This window comes from Siphateles boraxobius, unplaced genomic scaffold, assembly GCF_051911475.1.
Source record: "Siphateles boraxobius isolate OS27281-9 unplaced genomic scaffold, OSU_SipBor_1 130, whole genome shotgun sequence".
Classification (NCBI taxonomy): Eukaryota; Metazoa; Chordata; class Actinopteri; order Cypriniformes; family Leuciscidae; genus Siphateles; species Siphateles boraxobius.
This window is the reverse complement of record NW_027508734.1, coordinates 23,340,878-23,363,304: the sequence shown is the minus strand read 5'-3', so window position 1 is coordinate 23,363,304 and position 22,427 is coordinate 23,340,878. Positions and strand designations below refer to the sequence as shown.

Sequence of the window (22,427 nt, the reverse complement as noted above, 5' to 3'; positions counted from 1 at the left end):
GTCTTCGACAGTTTGGTTGATTTTATCGCATAGATGTCACCCTAAAACAGATTCGCTGGATCAACCTAACAGTTCCTGTAACCCCACCCAGCTTGTGATGGGACGCTGATTGGTCGCCAGTGTAGTTGTGAGCGTTTTTACATTTCATTCCGCGTTTATAATTGGTCGCCGGTGACGACAATCCCACACCCAACTCCCACCCACTGGGGCATCATGTTTGTGAGACTCGCAATAGCTAGTTTGTTAAGAGGCTATAGCTGAATGTGCAGCAAAGACTCCAAGTCTAAACTGCGCTCTTTGGTTTAAATCACTCATTTAGAGTTCAATAACATGGATATGAAAAAGAGAATTCACCTGGAGTTGCGGAACCGGACGCCGTCAGACGTAAGCATCTTTATTATTTGCTGAGTGATATGATTTTATTAAAACTGTTGGTTAGAGTAGTTCTGCGTGGATGGACAACGCTAGATGTGCACGCGTCAAGTTGATGTCTTGAATGAAAAGTTTGCGGCGACTTTGTTTCAAGCCTAGAGCCTCGGATGTTGTTATCTCAGTATACCTATACACGGCCCATAAGTTTATCAGTTTTACTGGTTATTTTCCCCCCAACTTTCGGGAGATCTTTTGATGATGCTGTGGTCGGAAACTGCAAGAGCTCCATGCATTCAGTGTATAAACAAGGGAAGCGGCGTGAGAAGCCATATTTGTAACTTTGTAGCCCCTGAACGCGCCCTTTTCCTTTGCATCCTCAGTGCTGCAAAAGTCTCCTGCCGTCAGTTCATGCCTCTCTCACACTTTCGCACATTAATTTTCAATTCAGCATTCATACTTTCCCGTCACAGTGGTCGTTGACCAGTTCGGTAACTTGTTGTGGGACGCATTTTGTGAATAGCTGTGCAGACGCTTTGACAGATAGCTTGCGATAAACGCGATCGGTCAACTCAATTTCGTGGCATCTCTCCAGCCAAAAGCTTTTAAATTGAAAGCATTTACAATTCCCAATCGAGGAAAGTTGTGTAAATACTTAGGCGGGATCTTTTCGTGGGCTTTTGGCACGTTAGTAATAATAGTCTCCTATTTGATCTAGATGGGAAAACGAGCGCATTTGTTGTTTGATCGCAGTATAGAAAGGAATCGTGTCACAGCATATCTAGTTGCGTTAAGGTACCCAAACCTATTTAAAACTGCAATATATGTCGACGACATAGCCAGAATTCAAAGAAAAAATCTGCACTCTCTTCTTCTTAAATATCCCCCGTGTTTTTCTTACTATGTATCAATTCTCACAAGTGTAACTACGCTCTCGGATGAATTGATTGCAACGGTATCAAGGTCCCTGTTATTGCCTTTTTACGCATACCAAGTACTCTGTAATAGAGCTAGTAATTAAAATGTCATAACCGTATTCCGAGCACTTTTGTGGGTCTCAGCTGGCGGGCTAAAGAGATTTCCAGCCGTGTGGCTCTGCTTGTTATTTGCATGGACTGGGCGCTTATGTGAGCGCTACGCAACTTGAAGCTGCGCTGCTCTAGTTGCAAGATCTAGGACAAGCCGCCATTTTAACCAGCAACAAAGACGCACGATATTTAATCGAGCAGAGAATAGTTGCCGCCGTCTCTTTCCTTTGAACTGACCAGAACATTTGGATATAGGGAGTCGAGCGTCTGTGAACCCGTTAATTTCATATTTATTCCGTGAAAGTCAATACCTTTCGCTTAAAGAGCGACTCCGTTGCATTATCATGCGCCTCTCTGCCCCTCCTACTCGTGAATTCTTGGGTCCGTCCTCGTGTCTTTGCTCTTCCAAGACAATGCAATGAATTTGTGTAACACCCAGGCTATCGTTTACGCGTCTTTACTTTGCAGTTCGAGCACACACGCACGCACTGTAGTAAAAATGCTCGACCCACAGGATAACAATGTACGCCGCTTGTTGCGGAGTCAGCCATTTTGTTGGATGGGGAGTCAAATGTGAGATTTTGTCAGAGACCGAAACATGCCCCCCTTTCTGTTACCGTAGACCGCATGCTGAAGTTAACTTTACAATTGAATGGTGCTCGATTGGCGACGTGTTTATTTACGCTCTTTTTTTCCTCGTTGTAATTTGATTAATGTATTCATCTTCAGATTAAAATGGGCAATTTTTATTTGTTTGCTGATAACAATGTAGGCTAAACTATATAAATAAGGAATTTCAATATTTTTACGTTTTTTGTTTTGGTGGGTCAGCACAATAAAAGTGTAAACATACAGTGCTCTTTTGGCATGCTGCAAAAGTTAAAAACAGCTCTTGTGTGAATGAATTTCAGTGGTTTTAACCACGTCCACCTCCTCATTGATTTGAAGTTGCTCATGTAGGGGCTATTATAATGCTGTATTCATAAATCATAACATTTAATCTCTTGTTCATCTCATATGCCCTTTAACAGGTGAAAGAGCTTGTGCTTGACAACTGTCGGTCAAATGAGGGCAAAATTGAGGGTCTCACTGATGAGTTTGAGGAACTGGAATTTTTAAGCACAATCAACGTAGGCTTGACATCAGTTGCCAATTTGCCTAAGCTTAACAAACTCAAAAAGGTAATAGGCAGTTTCGTGTCTACATTTTTATTTTAAGAAGTATCAAAAATATATTTTTCAGGCTGTCAGTCTCTCTCCCTCCCAGTCTTATTAATATCGCACTGAATCATGTTCTCCACAGCTCGAGCTTAGTGATAACAGAATCTCAGGTGGTCTGGAGGTACTGGCAGAGAAGTGTCCCAACCTCACCCATCTCAACCTCAGTGGCAACAAAATTAAAGACCTCAGCACCATCGAACCCCTGGTAAGCTATATTCTTGTCAAAGGAGTTGTATCCTATTTTGCTTGTTTTATATATATATATATATATATATATATATATATATATATATATATATATATATATAAATATGTATATGTGTTTATATATATATATATTATTATTATTTTCATTATGACCCCCTGTTCTTTTCCCAACAGAAAAAATTGGAAAGCCTCAAAAGTTTAGACTTGTTCAACTGTGAGGTGACAAACCTGAATGACTACAGAGAAAATGTTTTCAAGCTGCTCCCTCAGCTGACATATCTCGACGGCTATGACAAAGAGGATAAAGAAGCACCCGACTCTGATGCTGAGGCTTATGTTGAAGGCCTAGATGATGATGAGGATGATGAAGATGGTATGTTTCTAAAGAGTTGGACTGATAATGTCCTTTAAGGTGCATAATTTTTTAAAGTTTCGTTTAAGGAATTCATTTGTCATTGACCTAATTTTGTCTGCAGAGGGAGAAGAGGAGGAGTATGATGAAGATGCAGCTCCAGGGGATGAAGATGAAGAAGAGGGTGAGGAGGATGATGAGGAAGAGGGAGAAGAGGAGGAAGAAGAGGACATTAGCGGAGAGGTTAATGCTTGAAGAAAATGTTGATTCTTTTTTATATCGAAATATACTAACATGGTATAAATTTGTGCCTTTTTCTCACTTTTAGGAAGAGGAGGAAGAGGAGTTGAATGACGGTGAGGTAGATGATGAGGAAGAGTTTGGTAAGTGAATAGATTAAGACTACAGTTAATACAATAAGTGTTATCACCTGTGAATTGAATGCTGATAAGCAGGGTGAGAATAAGAGTCAACAAAACTTCTGGTCCTCCTGTGTCGTTTACAGAGGTGGAACGGGGTCAGAAGAGGAAAAGAGAACTGGATGAGGAAGGGGAGGAAGATGAGGACTGAACATGGACTCTCCAACCCCCCCCCCCCATTGTGATCTGACCGTTTAACCCCTGAATCTCTGTCCTATTGTCACTCTTCGATGGTTTAGGGAGGTATTCAAATGGTAGGGGGTGGGGCTAGTGTAAACGAAGACACAGTTTAAATATTTGTTTTTAGCTTTTTTGTTGTTGATGTTGTTGTTGTTTTCTTTTGGTTTGGTTTGTACTTTCAGTTTGATTCCCTTCATTTTCTCCAAAAGCTCTTCAAATGGCTGACAACACAGTGTGGAAATTTATTATTGTTGGAAAACAGACCAGTATGCTCTTGTAATTTTTTCCCTGTCTTTACTGTTGATGCCTAAATGCTGGTGATGACTTATGTATTAAAAAAAAACAAAAAAAACAACCAAAAACCTTTTAGAAGTGCATGGCTGACTATATTTTAAAGTTGACTACTGGATTTCAAGGATGAACATTTTCTAACCCACTTTTTTATTGCATCTTTTTTATTTGTGTATTTTTATTTTTTTGTTGGTGTTTTCATCATCTTCCCCACCACCACGTGACGTGCTGTTTAGGCATGAAGAACACATCATGATTTCTGCTTGAACATGCACAGTTCAATCTCTCAATGTGATTTTTATTTTATTTTTTAATGTTCAGAGCCGAATGTCTGCCCTTGTCAAATGAGTCCTAAACCCCTTCTCCCTTTTGTGTGGATAGTTCAGAGGTTTCGTGTTCTTTGTAAATAATGACCAAATATATTTTTTTTCTGATTCCCTTTGATAATGGCAGACATTTTCACAAATAATCTCAGTTGTAACCATTAACTGTAATAAAATGAATGAAAATGCAAGTGGTTCTATGGTAATTTGAAATATCTGTTCTGACTGCCACAGAAAATCCATATATTGTAGTTAGTTGTGATTACATGATCACTATATTGTTTTTGAGTCTGGTGCGGAAATGGCTAGTGTATATCATCTCGGCACCAAATATTTCGGATTAATTGAATATATATATATATATATATATATATATATAGGTGAAATTGCATTGTGAAGCTCAGGGAAAATAGCTTGTATATTTTTGATGATGCGTAACTGGATATTGTGTAAATATTCAGAAGCCTCATGCCAATTATTTAAATAGAAAGCATACATAATTTTAACAGGTGTATCCAGTTGTCAGATCATACTGATTGAAATTTTTATTAAAAAGAAGATTTCAGATGTCACATGAATAAAATTCAGCATTTTTGTTCAAATGAATATTAACTGTATATGCATGTGCTTTGTTAACATGAAAATGAAAGCATTGCATACAGTGTAACTAGGTGTCTAAGTCTGTGGGGACAGATTGTCATATTTTTGTTCAAGATTGTCAGGTAAATTAAGCTGAAGTCTAGACAGTTGTATTTTATGCACATTAATGCTCTTTCTCAGGAAGGTTTTTTTTTTTTACTTTGAATGCAATAACCCTTAGTGCAACATGCTGTAGTTAGTCGGGTAATCAGAGTAATGATTACCTATTAATGTTACTCATTTTAATCAAAGACAAAGGTTAGCCTAATGTCTTGTCTCATAATTCTTCAGGCACTATAAGCACGAAATATTTCAACAATAATTGTGCTTATGTATGCAGTGAGCATCTTGTCTGACACCAAAATTAAGGGGCCCAAGTACAACATAAATATTCTTGCACCTCGCAATGTGAACATCTAAATTATTACCCACTTCACCTTAACATCCAAAAAGATACACAGTGTATTGTAAGGCATGATATTGGGAATGTACATAGGTACCTTATAGTTCACTTTATTTTAGGCCCGTTTAGGTAGGCTAATATTTTTACTTATACCTCATGCTAAGATATTATCTAAGGACTATTGTGTGTCTGAACTGCAGGCTATGACATTAACTAAGGCCTACTGTCTGTGTTTGAACTCCATTAGCAGGATGCTGTGTAGTGTTTGATTCAAGGCAAGTGCAGGCCTATGTGCTATCCATACACATGCGCAAGACTGTGGCTTCACTGCCCCCTAATGGTAGAATCCTTGAAATGCACTCAAAACGCTCTATTACCATGCAATAATGAAGCAGGAGCTGCTGCTGACATAAGAAAAAAAAAACTTGATGTTTATAGTGTTTTAATTAAATAGCAACAACGAGAAAATGTCAAACCTTCAGAGAGGAGGACCGACTTTGCTTTGCTTTCCGTACTCAGCGAGGTTTGAGAGCTTTCAGGAATCAAGTGACCCGTCAGTTTTACCCAGTTTTACCAATGTGCCATTCATTTTTTAAAAACGATCTTTTCCAGTTTGTTCTGGGCAAAATTAACGTGTTCATATATATTATAATTAATAGGTTAACCTTTACAGAGCAGTGCGCATTGAAGAGCGTGACTGCACCTGCAGTGTTTTGTGGCGCATAATATTTGCCCAAAGGGAATTTGTCCACTTTACAATAAAACATTTAAAAGCGCTTACATTGAAAATTCAAAGCGGAATACAATGCATTTTACAATCATTTACATCCAATCTAAAAAGCAATCTGTATACGAGGTCAACAATTTGAATATTATATCAGGACGGAAAGGATAAATTCATTGTTACAAGCTACAAACCTGAAACTCAAGACACTTAATTTAAAAGTAAGAACTGAAAATGGAAGTCAATAGGTTTAATTTAAATGTTCATTAAAAAAAAACAATGCTCCATTATGCTCTGTAAACCACGGACAGTCTTTAAAATAAACAATTACAGTTCATTCATCTTACTGAATCAACAAATGTAACAATTTTTGTCTTTCTTTGAACCTTCCTATGAAACTACAGTTTAGGTCTCTAATACTACATCTATTAGACTAATTCATTTCATGATTGGATTTTACAATTAGTGGATTTTTCCCCATCCGTATATTGCAGAAGTTTATTTAAATGAAAAAACCCACTTGAATTATATTAGCTATATTGCTTATATAGACTGACTTGAACATATTTCACACTGCACAATGTGAGGAGGATCTAAATTATGTGAAGAAACAAAGTTCCTAACTTATATTAGTACAAACTCAAAACTTCATGACTCAGGAGCATGTCAATTGGGTAAAAGTCATCTGTCGTAAGATTACTGGACGGTGCTTGAGTTTCTACATTAAAACAGCACTGTGGGTCATATCCTAATGATGCAATAGAACTAGTGTTTATATGAGATAACAGCTTGATGGGTGAAGCATGTCTGTTTGACCTTATTAAAACACTTTTTTATCTCTATATGGAGTTTATTAAGCGGTTTAAAACAAGGGCTAATAGCACAAAGGAAAAATGAAATAAATAAATCTAATATTTAAAGTCTAAAATTATGAGATGATAATGCAATGAATAGATTGTACCAAAATCAATCCATATAGGAATAATCAATCCACTGCAGGTAGACTGGCAGTGTGACTGAAGATTGGAGACTTTTCACAAGGTAAGTGAATCATCAGTCTAATAAAGTCAACTTAGCACACTGCAGCTGTGGGGTCAACACTGAGGGTCAGAGTGAAACACTGCTTTACGAAGACAAGCGCTTGGTCTCCAGTGGTCTTGAAGGAAGGATATTTGAGTTTTAGGAAAAAGGAAGCCTGTGTGTTTCAGCAGCGCTGGGGGCTTATAGCTAGAGTGTCACTTTAGGAGATCAACAGAAACAGCCGAGATCCCACGTCAAATGCTGCTACCATTTCTGCTGCTTTTGTTATTGTTTGGGCTGTTCCTTAAGTTATTGAGCTCCAGCTCAAGCTGTCTGATCTTAATGTCCTTATGCGCAAGTTCGTCCTTCAGTCGGCGCAACTCTTCCTGCTGCCTGAAGAACATCCGCAAGAGCTGCAGAGCACAACGCAAAGGGTTACACAGATATATGCTAAATTGTCCTTTCAACAACCATGATAAATCTTAACAGAATCATGGTAACACCTCATTCTCTGTACGAGGAGGCACGTTTTCTAGCAGGTCAATTCCATTGACCACTCCACCCTTCTTCTCCTTCACTGGGGCCTTGAACACCAGCTTGTTGGGTCTGTTGTAGCCTTCTTTTAAGGACATGAGCACCGGACCTAGACGTGTACATGGATTAGCTTAATTTCAACCTTTGTCTTTTCAAATATTTTTATTCTGAAGATAACTGCAGGTCTTTACCTCGGTTGATTCCGCTGAGCCACTCATCAGCAGACAGAGCAGGTTCTGTCCCGGGAGTCATGGGATATATGTCCTCCTGATAGGTTTCAGACTGAAAAGAAACAGGGTGTTGATGTAGGTCTTTACACTATTAGCATTAGGTGATAATAACAAGGCTCTGGACAGGTAACTGTTCAGTCTAAACAACTACTTGGACTCCAGAGTGTCACAGAAAGCACACTATTGCCACTGTGTTCATTGTGCAGAGCACTTAAAGTCCCTGTAAAGGCAATTTAAAAAAAAAATTCTTAACACATTATAAATGTTAGAAATGTATTGCTAAAACACATTACAAAGACTGTGAACTGTGAAGTACTGAATTGTGGAGTTAGACCGTTAAACAGTTTTACGGATTTTTTGGGCGGGGCTAAAAGGGTACTCGATGATGCACTGGAGTGCCTGAGCTCCTGGCCCCGCCCCCACCTGATGACGCACCGGAGCCCTTGAGGCTGGCCGCTCCCCTAACAATATAAATAGAGCACATTCGCATCAGTTTGCCGCTCAATCGCGAGTTACTGTCAGTATTATTAGTTACTTACTACAGTTTGCTAGTTAGCTATGTCTTCGTCACGGAAATGCGTACTACCTGGATGCGATCACGTACAAAACAGATCGGTGTCCTTATTTAAATTTCCTAAATACGATCACATCAAGAAGAGGTGGATTAATTTTGTGAAGAGCCACCTTGATGGAGAGCTGAGGATCACCACCAAAATCCGCCTCTGTAGTGATCATTTTACACGGGATAGTTTTATAAACTTTCGTCGGAGACAACTGGGATTCACTGATAATCCGCTGTTGTGTTACTGGTGAATGGGGCCGAACGACTATCTCCCGCCTCGGCCTTCATCCTGTCGCGCTGACAACTGTTGACATCATCGGCAGTGCGTGCCCACCAATGAGTGTAAGTTGCCTTGTGCGCTTATGTTATAATTAACCTAATAAGCTGCTAGGAGCATCCATTCCGGCTGTAGCGGGTGACCGTTGATTGTGGCGACGGCAGCTTTACCACGAGTGGGCGTGGTTTCATCGCAGCCAGTGGACATGCCCCCAGCGTTTGAAAGCAGAGACTACTGCTCATTTTTTCAAGATTTTGATAGCTTATTTTATGTACTTGCCGGCTTTTTTTATCATTCAAATTTGGCTGGGTGTCTAATAAAACATTTTTCTGTGATATGACAAACTCAGAACACATACTTCATTTTGACTTTACAGGGACTTTAAAGGTGCTGTAGGACATCTGGGAAAATGCTAACTTTAGCCTGATAGCACTATCCCACCCTCCCTGCAAATCCCCGTCTAAAAATCCCCGTCAAAGCCGCGCCTCCTGAAAGCATGAACACGCACAGCCAAGAAGACAATGTTACTGCAATACATCATGTGCCATTCACCAGTGAGAAAACTTTACAGTACAGACAGTAACAGTACTACTACAATACCAAACGTAAACAAATTCTTAAAAACCGAATGAGATGCAGCAAGTTTTCGGTTTGTTTAGCTAGAAAACTTGTCAGTGTGTAATAATATTTCTTGCATGACAGGGTTTCCACTATGGGAGTCTGCTTGGCTCCGATGAAGATATATATCGTAGATCCTTTGCCAGTGCCAGTTGATGCCGGTTCAGAAGGAAAGAGGTTGTTGCTGGTTGTCTGCCATTCTCGCTGTCTGCACAGCGTACGTGAACGCGCTGATGACGAACAGCCTGCGCAGTGGTGTGCATACACATTGACCGACAGGGAACACATGCTATAGGACCGTTCGGACCGAACGCAACGATTGAACGAACATTTTATGGTCCTTCGCCTTCCACAGACGACATATATATATAAAAATATATTGAGACCGCTTAACAGTGATTGCTATCTGGATATGAGGTGACTTTCAACCAGCATATCAAAAAAACAATTCTGCTGAAAATCACCTATGGCACTTAGGTTGCACCAGGACGTGTACTGTGTTACTCGGTAGTATCTGAGTAAAATTATAGATGTAAATTGTACTTTTTGTGATTCACAACCAGAGACTATCTTGCATCTTTTCTGGCATTGTGATCATACAAGAAATTTTTGCCAAGACATTTGCCAGTTCATTGTAAATTATATATATAAAGATTTTGAGCTTTATTTCAAGGATGTTTTGTTTGGGTTTTTCATTTTTGAGAAGCAATATGAGAAATGTTTTTTCTTTGCAATTTAATTATTTTGCTTGCAAAATAGTTTATCCACAAATGTAAAACTATGAAAGTTACCCCCAATGTTTCTCACTTTCAAGAAGATGTTAAGATTTATATCAAATCTTTATCTACCTCTTGTAACAAAAAGGCTACTAAAACTTTGAATGTATGCTCCATTTTTGGTGTTTTTGTATACTTTTTTTTTCTGAATTCAATTGTAATGTAATATTTATCAGTCCCTGAACCTCTGGCTTTTTTCTCTGGCTTATGTCTCTTCAATTTTGTATTGTACGTAAATGTTTAATAAAAAAAAAGTATCTGAGTAAAATTATTCCCCGGTATAAGAATAAGGCATGACCTTATTCTTACAGGTTTATGTGGGTTTGCTGTTTTTTTAAGGTTTCTGCTACAAATAATACATAATTAGCAAATGCTTTGTGTGAGTAAAAACAGGGCTTTTCAAAACGTTTAATCTGAAATATGATGATCTCCTTATTAATGATAAAATATTACCCAATACTATGTGTACCCAACAGTAGAGATACATTTTTATTTCACCTTAATTTGTAGAATAGTTCCATAAAACTAGCAAGTATATACAACTAATCTTGAACATATGTATGTTACGAGGAATGCAGGAGAACTAATATATGTATCTATCCCACGCCCCCCTTTGGATGTGTGTGGATTTTAAAATTGTGGGGTTGTGTGGATGCTGTCCATACCACTGTTTGTGAAGCCTTAACAATAATGGGCCAACCCGCCACTGCCCATTCTGTACTGAGCACAAAAACACACATGCTGTGTCTCACATTGAGGTTTTTACACGGCTCACTACTCTCATCTCACTGAGGTGGCAGTTACGCCAGCAACTAAGAGGTGATGGAATCCTTCATCCTGTCAAATGGCTTGCTTAAAAAAAAGACAGCATACATAACTATTACCTGAGACCTCATACAAGGGATGTGTCTACTGTCTAGCACAAATTTCTCTCATCCTTCAGTGGAACCCTCAATGATTCATTTAATTGGGAACCGTGGACTGGGAACTAATATCTTCATGGTGCTTATGCTCACCCTTCTAGGTACGATCATAGAGATTGGCTCAATCAGGCCCTTTAGAGTCACCAGCTTATAAAACCTGAAGACTTCACATGCTCCTACGTCTAGTCCATGCTTCGGCATCACTCCTAGAACACACGAGAAGTTGGACATTAGACACTAATCATTGGCATGATTATTGTTGGTTTTGTCTTGATATGGAGGAGATCATAACACAATACATATCTGGTTTATTAGAGGAGGAACTACTAATTAAATAAAAGTGCTATCCACTTCAAGGTATACTTACAAAGTTCCAGTATTAACCCTAGACTGCATAAAAGATAGGGTGTGATTCTGATTATTTTTGTCAATAAAAATAATTTACTTCCTTGATATTCGTTACATTGCTCATAAAAGCGATATCATATAAATTTTTTTTAATATATTGAAGTGAATAAATGATCATACTTAAAATATTTAAAAATGTATTTATAAACAAAATCTTAAATGATTACATTAAAAACTGAGATAAAACCTTTCTATTGAAAAAAACCTGAATCCAATATGGGTCATTTAGACCTCCTTTATAAATTTAAAGTGTTTTGGGGTTTTAATATTGTATGTTTGTTTATTTATTGCATTCTAGGGTTAATTTTGAAAGTTTTTTACTCCATTTTACAGAGGTTGCTGGTATAGTGTGATCATTGAATGGTGAGAATTTGAGTTTTACCGAGGCCTTTCTGTGGTGCAGGGGACCTGAACTCCATGAGATACTGCAGGTAGGGCTTCTCCAGGGTGATCTCATAGTACCGGATGTTCCCATCACCCTACAATTACACCATCTTAGTCAGTTTAAAGACAATTACTGTTTTTTTCTAAGGTGATCATTTGTGATGGCAGTATCAATGTGGCTTTTCAGTATTTGGCTGAACATTCTTATATCTATCTTTATATCTAATATACATAACCGTTCAACAGTTTGGGGTCGGTAAGATTTTTTAATATTTTGTTTCTTATGCTCAAAATATGATCAAAAATACAGTAAAAACTGTAACATTCTTATTACAATTTAATAAAACTGTTTTCAATTTGAAAATGTCATTTTTTCACGTGATGGCAAAGCTGAATTTTCACTCTGTCACTAATCCAGTCTTAAGTGTCACATGATCCTTCAGAAATCAATATGCTGATTTGGTGCTCAAGAAAAAATTTATTATCATTGTTAAAAATGCTTGTTTAGCTTAATATTTTTGTCAGAAATTGTGTTTTTTTGTTTGTTTTACTATTAAATGCATCCTTCTTGAAAAAAATTTACGGATGCCAAACTTTTGAATGAAGTGCATATTTACAAGCATTACAAGTATGTAAGAATCCTAATCAGCATGGAGTAATGTGTACCTTGCCTGCTAAGTAGAGCATATGTGTGTCTGCATCATAGAATGGAAAAAGCAGTCCTGACAGGCCGTCAATCTCCTCTTCAATGATCGGCATGGCCAGATCCTCCTGTCCGGAGAGACAGTGCAGTAGAGAGCAAATAACTTTGAACCCATATTTGCAGATTTCTTTTCTTTTAACAAATTAATGTTGAGATACAGTACTTTCACAGAACCCTAACAATGTATAAAGAGCAAAGCACCAAGCTTCTTTACCCATATTCTCTCTCCACTGCAGTTGAGTGTAGCTGTTTAGCTACTTACACAGAACAATTAATGTGATTCTCACACAATAATTACAGGGAAGATGCTGAGAAGAAAACAATGACTTTCAGCGATCTTAATCTTTAGGGTAATGCAGACATCAGGGACAATGTGTATTTCTGGATGAGTTTTGTAAAATGAACACACACACGTGCACTTGTTTTTCTGCCATTGTGGAGACTTGACTTCATTTGTCTTTATACTGAACTAATAGTATTTTCTAACACCTAAAACTATACCTACCCCTACCGTTGACCCTCACCAACACCTTTTAGCATTTATATTTTAAATAAGATAATATTTTCTGCTTATTTAATTTTTTGTTTATTTTCCTCCTTGACTGGTCCCACGTGATTTCAGGTTTAACAGCCCTTATCGGGAGTGATCAGGTCAAAACCTGACCCACACACATAGGTTGTCCTCACCTGGTCCCAGAGAGCAATCTGGCGTGTGTTCCAGCGAGACACACCTGTCGTTAGGAGTCGTTTCATGTTGCCTAGGAACACAACACGGTTCACTTTGTGGTTTTTAAAGTTTGCCTCCTGCTTGACAATATAAAACAAAAACACGTGAAAATTGCAGTTCTGCAAACAATTTTCTCTATAGTGCATTTACAAAATAAGGGTGCATGAAAAATTATGATTATTCCAAAAATGAACGGTGATGATGGATATTTTTCCTCTGGATGTCAGTGAAAAATAAACTATTTTAGAAAAAATAAAATGAGTTCTGTGTGTATGGTTATATAACTTAAAAAATATGGTTCAAGTATTTTGGGGTTGTTAAGATGTTTTAATGTTTCTAACAGAAGTCTCTTATGCTCAACAAGGCTACATTTATACAGTAAAAAAGTATGTAGTTTAAAATGTAAAATGTAATTTATTCCTGCAATTGCAAAGCTGAATTTTCAGTAGCCATTACTCCAGTATTCAGTGTCACATGATCCATCAGAAATCATTCTAATATGCTGATTTGAAACAGTATTTATTTGAAATAGAAACCTTTTGTAACATTATAAGTGTCTTTACTAGAATTTTTAATCAATTTAATGCATACTTGACGAATATGAAAAGTGCAGAATGAAGTCAATTTCCAGATATTAGAAAGAATGTGATAGAAATTTGCCATGAGTCTGTCTGTTTACTTCTGACTGTGAGTGTTTGAGTGCTGCATATACTGAAAGACTAAACACATGCAATCCACACCTGTAGCACTTTGCCAGAGCGGGGCTCAATGACGCGGAGCTTCTTGTCCTTGCAGCTGGTGGCCAGCAGACTCCCCTCTGTGTTAAATGACATACAGAGGACCACGTCTGTGTGGCAGTCAATCATTTTCACCGGCTCCCCAATCTCCAGATTCCAAATCAGGATCTACAGAGAGACAAAAATACCAACAACACATTAGTCATACCTCAGATGCAGTCTTTTGACGGTTTATTTCTGTGAGTGGCAGTATGGCACTCTCATGTTCATACTGTGGTTAATCAAAATAAGTTTTCACATACAATCTTAAGTACCAACTGTCCTCACTGTCCATGTTTTAACTTTATAGCTCATATTATTGAATTTGAGACTGTCAAATTCGGTTGCAAAAAGATTGTATTACCTTGTAGTCATAGCCAGCACTGAAGAGAATTCCACTAGTGGTTGGGTGCCACTCTATGAGGCCCACGCGTCTGCTGTGACCATACAGTTCTAATACAGGCTCTGTCAAATTCCTTCTCAGTCCTTCATCAGGAATCTCCCATATTCGTACCTGACACATTCACAGACACAAAGAATTAAAAAATATCACTTTTAAATCAACTATATCAAGAAGGTTAAAGACTCTAATGTCAGGTTAGTTATAATTATATAATTCATCAATAAATGGTTAAATCAGTCTCATATGACGAATACAATATAACAAACACGGAAGCATTAAAATAACTGGATTTACCAATCATAATCCAATCAGAGCTGTCTAATAATAGATTTTTTTTAAATGATGCTGACTAATTTGAGCATCATGAGGATTTTACTTACAGAAGAGTCCTCTGAACAAGACGCGATTATGTTGTCATGGAAAGGATTCCATTTGATGTCCAGCACTTTGCCTTGGTGACCACAGACCTTTGGATAGTGAGGGTCGATACGGCCAAACTACGAGAGGAAAGTACAGGATACTGATCTGATGCTTTTATTTACACAAATAAAAGAATGTATGGACACACATAGCAAGACATATGGATAGTTGAAAACATTCAAACAGCTCCATTGTATTACACACAAACGTCCACTGTGTGGAGCTACATAACTACAGTCAGTAGTAGACAGAATGGTAGTCATGATGTCATGAATGTTTGATGCCACTTTAGTCCATTGACCTCTTTCTGAGGTCCTTTGGGATTTGTAGTTCAGGTCATGCATGAGTGCACCCTGAGTGGGCTGCTTATGAAAGAGTCTTCATCTATATGTCAGGGGTTCAGTGCAATGCAGTGATATAGTACTGTTAGTGCTATGATATCAGAGAAGTCATTTCATTGTTGAAGAAATTTTGTAAGCTTGAATGTGAATTCTTAGTTAAGAACAGAACAGCATGTGGCTTCTTGGTTGGATATGTAAGCAATGAACTCATAGCAGACTGGCTGTCACACGTTCATTTCTGTGCTCTCTGTGCTATTATACTAAATTAGCATGATGGAAATCTGTGTTAGATTATGGCATTAAATTAGCACAGCGATTGCGCGAGTTTTTTTTTTTTAAATATAATTTTCTTGGGCGAGGAAATGTATTGATTTCCCACAGGAGATCAAAACTCTAAAGAATGCTGAAAATGGCTGATAATAAAATGCTAAAGCTTTTAACTATTGTGGCCAAAGCGATCGATTATAGTCTGTTGTTCAGATGTTTGCCTGCATTTGAGGATTTCTGATTTGTCAAGGTGTTTTCCAAGACTATATATAGCTCTCAGACTGAACTTGCGCTTATTCGAGCAGCTCATCATTGCCTCTCACATCATGATGTGAGAAATTAGATACAAATTCTTGCACCTTTTGATAAAAGATGTACAATAAAATCATATTGTTGGGCCCCCTTTATTCCAAAACGCACATTTTTAAAACTAAGATGAAAAATGACTCAAACAGGGCGTTATTAACAGCACAGCAACACAAAAATGGAATAAAGTATGACTTAACCAAAACTAACATTATCAGTATAATGAATGAATGTACAATGGCATCTTTAATGATCTCTTAATTGCATTAAATGCATGCATAATGATAATTTAATTGCATTTAAACATCATGACATCTAATATACAAACATGATTATGCATGATTTTCTCTGATGGACATTTTCATATATATACAGATTTTCATATATACACACATAAAAAAAAGAGGCTTTTGCATTTTACATCTATTTTCAGTTGCTTCTCAGTTTCCGCTCTCTAATTATTCATTATTTTTCACTTCCCGCTTATTGTTATTCTTTTTTTGTGTGTGTGTGTGTGTGTAGGAGTGTGTTGGCAGTGAGTGGTTGTTGAGATAGATGTGTTGGTTGCAGATCAGACTGTCTGAGATCTTAGAGTAAGAGACAAAAGCAGATAATATATTTAGCCACACCCTCTATTGTGAGCAGCACAATGATGCGTGAGGAACAGCCATGTGATTACACTAATTATGATGTCAGTGGATGTGCCTCTTGACTGCCATAACTAATAGCACAAATAAAAAAATATATTTTCTTATAGGGCACGTATTTAACATCCTTAGCAGAGAAGTTACAAGGCTTTGCCGAGTCACACTTCCATTAGTGTCTATTTAGTATCTACATCTAATTATGGAGTCACTATAACATTATGGAACAGCCCGTATATGCTGTAAAATAATTTCTGCTCCTTTCAGTGTCTGCTGTATAGGCTATAGCTATATAGAAGTTCATGTTCGATTATAATACTATTATGAGATTTTTATTATTGTTAAAAATCCCTGATCCCACATTAAAAACCTCCCTGAATGCACATTTCAAGACTAAAGTTTGTTGTTTTTCTTTCTAAATAATATGCTAAATACAATAGCGCATGAGTAATGACTCACTATCTGACTAATCTGGCTGTGCTAGGCCTTTACTAGAATATAAGCGGCAGAGACAACATTTTTCTAAATGCAGGTTTATATCGTATAAACAAAAAAATCTTACAATATCAGCATTTTTAACTAACAAAAATGTAAGATAGCCTGCCTGCACATACTAAATGCATAATATTAGGATATTTTTACTAATTAATGAATTACTTGATACAAACTGATGATTGGCAGTCTAATACATAATTAATATTCTGTTGTAGATATTCAGAGAGAGAAAGATGAGTATGTTCGTTCTCTATGAAGTTTTTCTGTAGATTTACACTACCACATCCTCAAAAAATCGAAATGACTGGCCAGTGCTAAAGTTTAGACTGTTAAAAATTATTTTGCTTCTTCCAAGCCCAGCATTTTCCATGGTTCCTGAACAAAATTCTAAACAAAGGGCATTTCAGTTTTCTGAGCTTACTGTATGTTAACTGAGGCATTATTAAAATGGGTGTGGGTCCGGTTAAATGCACTTTTGGGCATGTTAAGGTAGTCTGAAATGGTTGGCAGTTTCCTATCTGTGTTGCCAGATGGCCCAACTCCCTCTTTGTGTGTGTGCGCGCCTGACTGCTTGAGCCTTTTAGATGGGAGTTCTGAATTATTTTAAGAATTCTGATATCAAACAATTACAGCACCACCTCACACATTATCATCCAGAGAAGTTTCTATCAATAGCAGCTTAGCAGGTCAAGGAAAGGAACGGTTTCATTTCCAAATGGTTAAACAGTAAATGATGACATCATCACGAATACCACAGTCTTCTATTCATGCTCTTTTTTTCTCTTTCCCTGGGCCATCTCATTTTGGTTTCTGAATGCAGTTTCCATTCCACAACTGAAGCTCCTTTGTCAAATGAGGAATTCCATTTGAAAAGCCAATGTTCTGCCATTATATGTTTCCCATGTGTCTATATCTCAGATGTATTATGAGAATTGCTGATGATCCTCCTTAATCAGACAGTTGTCCCTGTAAAATAGACTAATTCAGACTAATGCCTTGGTTTGAATAAAAGCATTAGAAAAATCGAATGAGCTATACACATTTTACAACAAATACAAAAGTTGATACTTTAAGAATAGAATTTGGCTAAATGCAAAAATCTTAAAGTTTGTATACTAGTTAGACCTATCATGCAACTGAAGTTGAACTATTATCACTTATTAAATAGCTTCACAGTGATTTCTATTATCTCTATGCCAGATTTCAGTGACTGTGACAGTGAACTTCTCAGTATTACAGTATGCATGCAAACTTTTGCCGGGAGCTGTCAATGCTAGGCAGGGAGAGAAAGAGATGCGAGGGAGATGGAGGATGGAGGATGAAGAAGCTGGGAAAAACAGAGCCCCACGTGGTGTCCAGAGAAACACACACGCTGAAGTCAGAGGGACTGAACTCTTTTTCAAGGCCTGTATGGGAGCCCAGTTGGAGTCACAGACACTGTGGAATGAGCCCATGAAGAGCACAAAGCTGGCCTTCTACGTGACACTTTAACTGGGTGACTCTGAGCATTCATCACAAAAGTGCTATTGATAGTTTATCCAAGTTGGCTGAGAGCATGACCGAGGGTCTGCAGGCCCACTGGGCAATGTAGCATGACCGGATGCGCTCAAGAGGAGGAACAGAAGAATAGACAGAATAAAGAGAGGATATGACTGGAGAAAAGAATGGGACATCAAAGGCTCTTTGCCAAAAAATTTCATTGTCATGTCAATGATAAATAGTGTGTGTGTCATTTTTCCTGTCTGTGCTATTCTTGCAGTTTGGCCACTTGCTGTGAAGGTGGGATTTGGAGGCACTTTTAAATTCACTTGCATTTTGTCTCCTTAGGATTCAGTAACTTGGTTTTTCAAAACAAAGAAAATAACTTAGTTAAATTAAAAATTCTTTCATTATTCACTCACCCTCATCTTGTTCCAAACTTGTATGACTTTCTTCTGTGGAACATATTTTTAACTATATAATGGAAGTCAATGGTGACCAAAGCTGTTTAGTTACCAACATTCTACAAAATCTTGTTTTGCAGAAGAAAGAAAGTCGTACAGGTTCGGAATGACATGAGGGTGAGTAAATGATGACAGAATATAAAACTTTTTTGGGTGAACTATCTCATTAATCTACAGAAACCCTGTCTTCCTTATGAAGCAGACATATAAAGCTATTCTGTTCTGGCCAGATCACACTGACTTCCACATCGTTGTAGTCCACGTTACTGTTATATCAACATCAGTGACCAGCAGCTTCCAGTGCTTGTCCATTTTACAGCATCAAAGCCAGAGATGAAAGGAAAAGCATATGCTTTCTGATCATTATAGTCAGGGCTTTTGGTCGGCCTGTAAACAGGGTAGAAAGCTTTAAAGGGGTCATGCACTTTTACAAGTGGATTATACTGAAATGTGTGTTGGCAGTGCCTGTACACAACCATCACATAATGATAAAAACCCATCCAGTGTTTTTGTTTTAATCTCCCTATATGTTTTCCCCTGCCTCACATTGAGCTGTTCGATTTTGTGGCGTCAATACAATGGACACCCCTCCCACGATTGATAATTGACAACAGCGTTTCCTGAGCGAGCTGTCATCGTAGTCCGCCATTGTTGATACACTGGAGCAGAATGGCGTCTAAGCGATTGTGGTGTTCTGTTCTTGGCTGTAATAAGGAACACAGCAGTCATTTTAATGTTCCTAAATTCGCTGAAGACGCAGTGGCTGAGTTTTATTTTTGAAGGGAATATTCCCAACGATCTACGCTCTGCGCTAATCATTTCTCACCAGACTGCTTTATAAACGAGGGTCAGTGTAAATCTGGTTTTAATAAGAAGCTGGTCCTGAAAAAAGAATCGGTACCAACTATTCGTGTTCCTGCTGCACCTCGAGAACAAGCGAGTGTAAACGTTTATTAACCTTTAAATATTAATCTTTGCAAATCGCTTGCACGCTTCATGATGAATGCGGCTAATGTTTACACTCAGGGTATATTACGGCATGTTTTCTCTGTAACGTTACGACGTTCTCAATATAATTCATAATCCCATGTTTATAATGAACAACGAGTTATGGTTAATGATTCAGCACTGACAGTTGTACCTAACACTGAGATTACATTACGCATCACTGACAAGCCTACATTTACCAAAAAAAAGTTTTTCAACATCAATCTGTCAACGAACCAACCTATACATCAGTAAACACATAGCGTCTGTATCTCACTACTCTAAGTTACCTTGCCAGTACATAAGTTACAAAAATATATCAAAGTTACATTACGTTAACAAACCAATCAGAAACGTCCTGTTCAAGCCTTAATTGTTGAACTTCTTCGGGGCCGTCATCTTGTTCCGGGTCTGACTCCGGTTCAAATTGGTATGGTAGAACCAAGCGGCAACATTCCAATCTGAAAAATGAAGCCTACTCGGAAGTGCGAAAAACTGCAATACAACGAAAATCCGCTAGGGGCATGTCCCAAAAGGGAGCAAATGTCCATAGACCCCCATGTTAAAATGTCAGTTTTCACAGCATAAATGTTTTTACAGGTTGGTCCCATGGACTTTTATTGTATTTTTCGATAGGTTCCGAGTGCCTGACAACTGTGAGGGGGATGAATTTTTTTAACTTGTTAGTTTGGAATGTATTTAGATATAAAATGTTTGACAAATAAGGGCATGGTAACTTTGATTGACAGCGTGATTGACAGCTGATAACAGGCTGCGCCGAGTGGAATTCCTGAAATTTGACGTCTCGGCCATGATCTGACACAACACATCATACAACCTCTGTATCCTTTCTGAAAAGATTTTCTGAGATGGCACCGCCCATACCCCCCATAAACGGCCTCAAAACCGTTCTTCAGAAAGTCTATGGGTGACGTCACAGACGCTTTGTCCATATTTTTTACAGTCTATGGGTAGAATTAGTGTTTTCTTACAATACTAATGATAATTTTTAATAAAAGTATATTACAAAGTTTTCATTTAGACCCTAAAGATTCATATTAACTTGCCATTAAAAAAATAGCATTATATGACCCCTTTAATTTAGAGCATGTCAAGCCACTGGGTGAAAGACTTCATGCTTCTGTAATAAAATAATAATAATAATAATAATAACCTTTATTTTCTATAGCGCTTTTAACTGTACACCTCAAAGCGCTTTACAGAAACAAATAAAACAACAAAAATACACATATAAAAATACATATAAAATAATGCACAGTAAAAAAAATGTATACAAATATTCAATTAAAAGCTATCCTAAAAAAATGTAGTTTTAAAGTTAGATTTAAAAATGCTAAGAGATTTTGCTTGCCTTATCTCGATTGGTAAAGAATTCCATAGTTTTGGAGCTATTGAAGAAAAAGCCCTCTCTCCCATCAGTCGTAAATGAGTTAAAGGAACAGTTAAAAGACCAGTTTCAGATGAACGAAGTTCACGTGTTGGAGTATATGGAATTAAAAATTAGGTTAAGAATTGAGGTGCCAACCCATGTAAAGCCTTGTAAGTAAGCATCAGAATTTAAACGTCTACCATAAACCTAACAGGGAGCCAATGCAGAGACTCCAAAATGGGAGTAATGTGATCTCTTATCATAGTTCTAGTTAGGAGAGTTTAGTTTAGTAGTTAGCAAATGAGTATTGCACTACCGGCAATTTGTTTAAGGTAGCTTTTGACACTCCACCTAACAAGGCATTACAATAATAAATACGGGAAAACACAAAAGTTTTAATTAAGTTTTTATTAGCAGGTGATTGCATAAAAGGCCTGTGTATATGTTGGTGTAATAGGAACCTAAATCACAATAAGAAAATGCATACTACACTACAACAGAGCCAACTAAATTGTTTAACAGAAAAAGAGTGAGAGGCCTGTGGGTTCCTTTAAACGTGCACCACATGTGCATTTATAAGAACAGGGCAAAATATGACTCATCTATGTTTTTCCACTGTTAAGTAATCACTTTAAATTCTGATGCATGTTCTCTGCACAAATTAATGTAAATGTGAATTTGTACAAGCATCCATTAGCACTCCTTCATAGTATTGCTTTGTTTTAGACAGATTTTATGCATAATTGCTGTGAAATGATTAGCTTGTTGCATCAAGGTTCAGGAGTGTTTACTCTTTAACCACAGTTCACTTTAAGTAGTTAACTACTCAACTCAGATTACTAAGATTCACTTTTTCAGCAATATGCCCTGCAGCTGGGTTTGCCTGGAATACTTTAAAATAAATGAATAAATAAATATAACCTATTGTATGAAGGGTTTGATGTTTGCTCTTTCTGAAACTTCAGTCTGGAAGCAAGTGCTTAAATAATTTCTATCATTTCTTATTATTGAATCTGACAGCAGCCACATCGCAACCCGTAAGTAGGCTAGGCCTAAACAATTTAATATACTTTGACTGTTAATGACGGGTTTTGCGCATTATTATCTGTTTTTTTTGTGTGTGCAAAATGTTTATAAA

General features: G+C 37.5%; 2 protein-coding genes across 5 annotated transcripts in view; one reads left to right on the top strand and one right to left on the bottom strand.

Annotated features, from left to right (window-relative positions):
- Window positions 1-196: 196 nt before the first annotated feature.
- anp32a (acidic (leucine-rich) nuclear phosphoprotein 32 family, member A) lies at window positions 197-4,580 on the top strand. The gene is made up of 7 exons (XM_077228758.1): window positions 197-384; window positions 2,429-2,578; window positions 2,700-2,822; window positions 2,999-3,197; window positions 3,301-3,419; window positions 3,505-3,559; window positions 3,682-4,580. The coding sequence occupies exons 1-7, from the start codon at window positions 331-333 to the stop codon at window positions 3,744-3,746; spliced, it is 765 nt and encodes a 254-aa protein (XP_077084873.1). The 5' UTR covers window positions 197-330; the 3' UTR covers window positions 3,747-4,580.
- A 1,276-nt stretch (window positions 4,581-5,856) lies between these two features.
- The window catches only part of coro2ba (coronin, actin binding protein, 2Ba), a 49,259-nt gene continuing 32,688 nt past the window's right edge, over window positions 5,857-22,427 (bottom strand). For 2 of the 4 annotated variants that reach the window (XM_077228744.1, XM_077228746.1), the window contains exons 3-12: window positions 14,877-14,993; window positions 14,458-14,607; window positions 14,058-14,222; window positions 13,278-13,397; window positions 12,554-12,658; window positions 11,886-11,982; window positions 11,189-11,301; window positions 7,901-7,991; window positions 7,679-7,818; window positions 5,857-7,588 (exon numbers count right to left, since the gene is read on the bottom strand). In XM_077228744.1, the coding sequence (XP_077084859.1) occupies window positions 7,430-7,588; window positions 7,679-7,818; window positions 7,901-7,991; window positions 11,189-11,301; window positions 11,886-11,982; window positions 12,554-12,658; window positions 13,278-13,397; window positions 14,058-14,222; window positions 14,458-14,607; window positions 14,877-14,993 (1,257 nt within the window). In that variant the 3' untranslated portion in view covers window positions 5,857-7,429. The remainder of the gene's footprint in view (window positions 7,589-7,678; window positions 7,819-7,900; window positions 7,992-11,188; window positions 11,302-11,885; window positions 11,983-12,553; window positions 12,659-13,277; window positions 13,398-14,057; window positions 14,223-14,457; window positions 14,608-14,876; window positions 14,994-22,427) is intronic. The other 2 variants (XM_077228745.1, XM_077228748.1) reach the window with 1 other exon arrangement.

Bases quoted from the DNA above. Each gene is read 5' to 3' on its own strand.
- anp32a (XM_077228758.1), top strand. From the start codon at position 331: ATGGATATGAAAAAGAGAATTCACCTGGAGTTGCGGAACCGGACGCCG. The intron at 2,579-2,699 runs GTAATAGGCAGT...TGTTCTCCACAG, and splicing joins AGCTTAACAAACTCAAAAAG to CTCGAGCTTAGTGATAACAG. The intron at 3,560-3,681 runs GTAAGTGAATAG...TGTCGTTTACAG, and splicing joins AGATGATGAGGAAGAGTTTG to AGGTGGAACGGGGTCAGAAG.